Source organism: Lagopus leucura, unplaced genomic scaffold (assembly GCF_019238085.1).
Source record: "Lagopus leucura isolate 7727_CA_CO unplaced genomic scaffold, USGS_WTPT01 34491-0_obj-0_obj, whole genome shotgun sequence".
In the NCBI taxonomy this organism is placed as follows: Eukaryota; Metazoa; Chordata; class Aves; order Galliformes; family Phasianidae; genus Lagopus; species Lagopus leucura.
In genome coordinates this window covers 1-3,022 of record NW_024963572.1, presented here as the reverse complement: position 1 = coordinate 3,022, position 3,022 = coordinate 1, and the positions used below count along the sequence as shown (strand labels likewise).

At 53.3% G+C, this 3,022-nt stretch overlaps 1 protein-coding gene across 1 annotated transcript; it reads right to left on the bottom strand.

Moving 5' to 3' along the window:
* Positions 1-342: 342 nt before the first annotated feature.
* On the bottom strand, positions 343-3,019 carry LOC122191220 (procollagen galactosyltransferase 1-like; the record flags this gene model as incomplete). The annotated part of the gene is made up of 3 exons (XM_042891444.1): positions 343-1,397; positions 2,618-2,824; positions 2,931-3,019. Coding segments are annotated over 3 exons (564 nt in total), but the record flags the coding sequence as incomplete, so codon positions are not given.
* Positions 3,020-3,022: the final 3 nt, after the last annotated feature.

Genomic DNA, 3,022 nt, shown 5'->3' with positions numbered 1-3,022 from the left:
CCCCGTTGTTAAATTTTGGCGGGGAGGGGGGCGGGGTTGCACGCAGAACTACATTTCCCAGCATGCCCCGCTCTCAAAATGGCCGTCATGCCCGACCCTCAGCATGCCACGGGGGCGCTGGGTGCGCATGCGCCGACCGGCCGCTCTAAGAGGGACTGAGCGCATGTGCCAGCAAGCCGCGCTAAAGGGACCTGCGCATGCGCAGATTAGCCGCTCTAAGGGGACCCGCGCATGCGCCGCTCAGCTGCTCTGATGGAGCTCGCGCATGCGCAGTGCAGCTGTGGCTTCAGGCCTGGCCCTCTGACCGCAGGCCCGCTTGCCGTAAGGACGATCCGTTTCCAAAATAACTTTTTTTTTTTTTTTTTTTTTCCTTAAAAAAAACCAACCCAAACTAAACGGAACAACCGCAGAGCTTTGGTTGACAACGCAGCAGGGCCTCGGCCCAGGAGCACTGTGAGCCCTGCCTGCTGCTCACGGCCCAAGATGGCGGCCAAGGCCCAAAGGAGCCAAACTGAAAGTGAACGAGGCCCTGAAAAAGCTTTGGACAAGGCCCAAAATGGCGGCCCAGGCCCCAAATGGTGACCGAAGGTGAAATGTGGACTAAAGCCCTGAAAGAAGTTTGGCCAAGACCCCAAAATGTCAACCAAGGCCCCAAAATGGCGGCTCCTGCCAAGCCCCAAAATAGCAGCCAAGGCCCCAGATGGCGATGAAAAGTGAAATGTTGGCTAAAGCCCCAAAAGAGGTTTGGCCAGGGCCCCAAAATGGCAGCCAAAGCCTCAAAATGGCGGCTCTCGCCAAGCCCCATATTGGCAGCCAAGGCCCCAAACGGTGACTGAAGGTGAAATGATGGCCGAGGCCCCAAAGTGTCAACCAAAGCCTCAAAATGGTGGCTCTTACCAAGCCCCAAAATGGCGGCCAAGGCCCCAGATGGTGATGAAAAGTGAAATGTTGGCTAAAGCCCCAAAAGAGGTTTGGCCAGGACCCCAAAATGGCAGCCAAAGCCTCAAAATGGCGGCTCTCGCCAAGCCCCAAAATGGCAGCCAAGGCCCCAAATGGTGACCAAAGCTGAAATGTTGGCCGAGGCCCCACATGGAGATGACAAAAGCCCCACATGGAGGTGACATGGAGGTCATAGCTCATCCCTTGCCGTGCTGTCAAGGGGGGACTGCAGCACGTCCGAGTTCTTGGCCTCTCGGCGCAGCTCCTGCTGCTCTTTCATCTTCTGGGACTTGGCCCGATCCCAGTCCGTCTTGATCTTCTCGTTGTCCCACACCACCGACGTCTCCGTGTCGCTGATGTAGCCGTCGTCGCCGGTGTAGTGGGTGGGATAAACCAGCAGCGGCTCCACAGAAAAGGCCAGCAGGTTGCGGTTCTTGAAGTGCTTCATGTAGTCGGAGCTGGGGGCAGAAAGGAGGAAAGTGAGCGGGTGTGGGCTGTTGTTCCTTTGGAGAAACATGGGATGGGTTGGGAGGGATCTTAAAGACCATGGAAACATTGAGTGGGTTGGGAGGGGATCTTAAAAATCATGGAACCAGAGAATGGGTTGGGTTGGAAGGATTTTAAAGATCATGGAATCCCAGAATGGGTTGGATTGGAAGGATATTAAAGATCATGGAAAAACTGAATGGGTTGGATTGAGAGGGATCTTAAAGATCATGGACACATTGAGTGGATTGGGAGGGATCTTAAAGATCATGGAACCACAGAACGGGTTGCATTGGAAGGATTTTAAAGATCATGGAATCCCAGAATGGGTTGGGTTGGAAAGGATCTTAAAGATCACAGAAACATTGAATGGGTTGGGAGGGATCTTAAAGATCATGGAACCACATGGAATCCCAGAATGGGTTGGGTTGGAAGGATTTTAATGATCACGGAAAAACTGAATGGGTTGGATTGAGAGGGATCTTAAAGATCATGGAAACATTGAGTGGGTTGGATTGGAAGGGATCTTAGAGATCATGGAATCCCAGAATGGGTTGGGTTGGAAGGATCTTAGAGATCATGGAAACATTGAATGGGTTGGGAGGGATCTTAAAAATCATGGAACCAGAGAATGGGTTGAGTTGGAAGGATTTTAAAGATCATGGAAACATTGAATGGGTTGGATTGGAAGGATCTTAAACATCATGGAAAAATTCAGTGGGTTGGGTTGGAAGGGATCTTAGAGATCATGGAAACAAAGAATGAGTTCAAGTTGTGGAAGGGTCCTTAAAGATCACAGAACAACAAAATGAGTTGGAAGGGTCCTTCAAGGTCACAGAACCATGGGACAGATCAGGTTGGAAAGGACCTTAAAGGTCATGGAAGCACAGAATGGTTGAGTTGAAGGGGACCTTCAGGATCACAGAGTGATGAAAGGACCTAAAAGATCACAGAACCATAGGCTGGGTTGGGTTGGAAAGGTCCTTCAAGATCACAGAACCCCAGAATAGCAAGCGTTTGCTTTGGATGGGTCCTCGAAGATCACAGAACCACAGGATCACAGCACAGCTGTGTTGGAAGGGACCCCAAAACCACCCCACCCCCCATCCCCGACGTGGGGCACCCCCAGGGGACGGCGCTGTTCTCCGCGCAGATCCCCCCCAGCGCCTGCCGTGCCTCAGCTCAGACTCACACGGGATGTTTGTTGAACATGACGGGAAGAAACTCATCGACAGGCAGCATTTTGGAGAGCGGCTCGGCCGCCAGCAGCTTGCGAGCTCCCCGCAGCGAAACGACGTAGGCCAAAGTCCAGTAGGAATAATCGGCCTCCACCAAATTCCTCACGTGCGGCACCGACTTCTCGGGATGCTCCACCTGCATCCTCTTCCTCCCGATGTAACTGCAGGACGCGGCCCAGGTGAGGAACGGCCCACAGCCGACGGGGGAACCCTCCCCGCCACTCTGGGGTCCCCAGCCACAACCCCACGCTGCTTTTGGCCACTTACATCAGGTCCCAGTCCAAGCCCTCCTCCTCTAAATCGTACATCAGGTTCATCAGGCGCCGCTTGAAGAAGATCTCGAAGCGCAGATCGTCCTC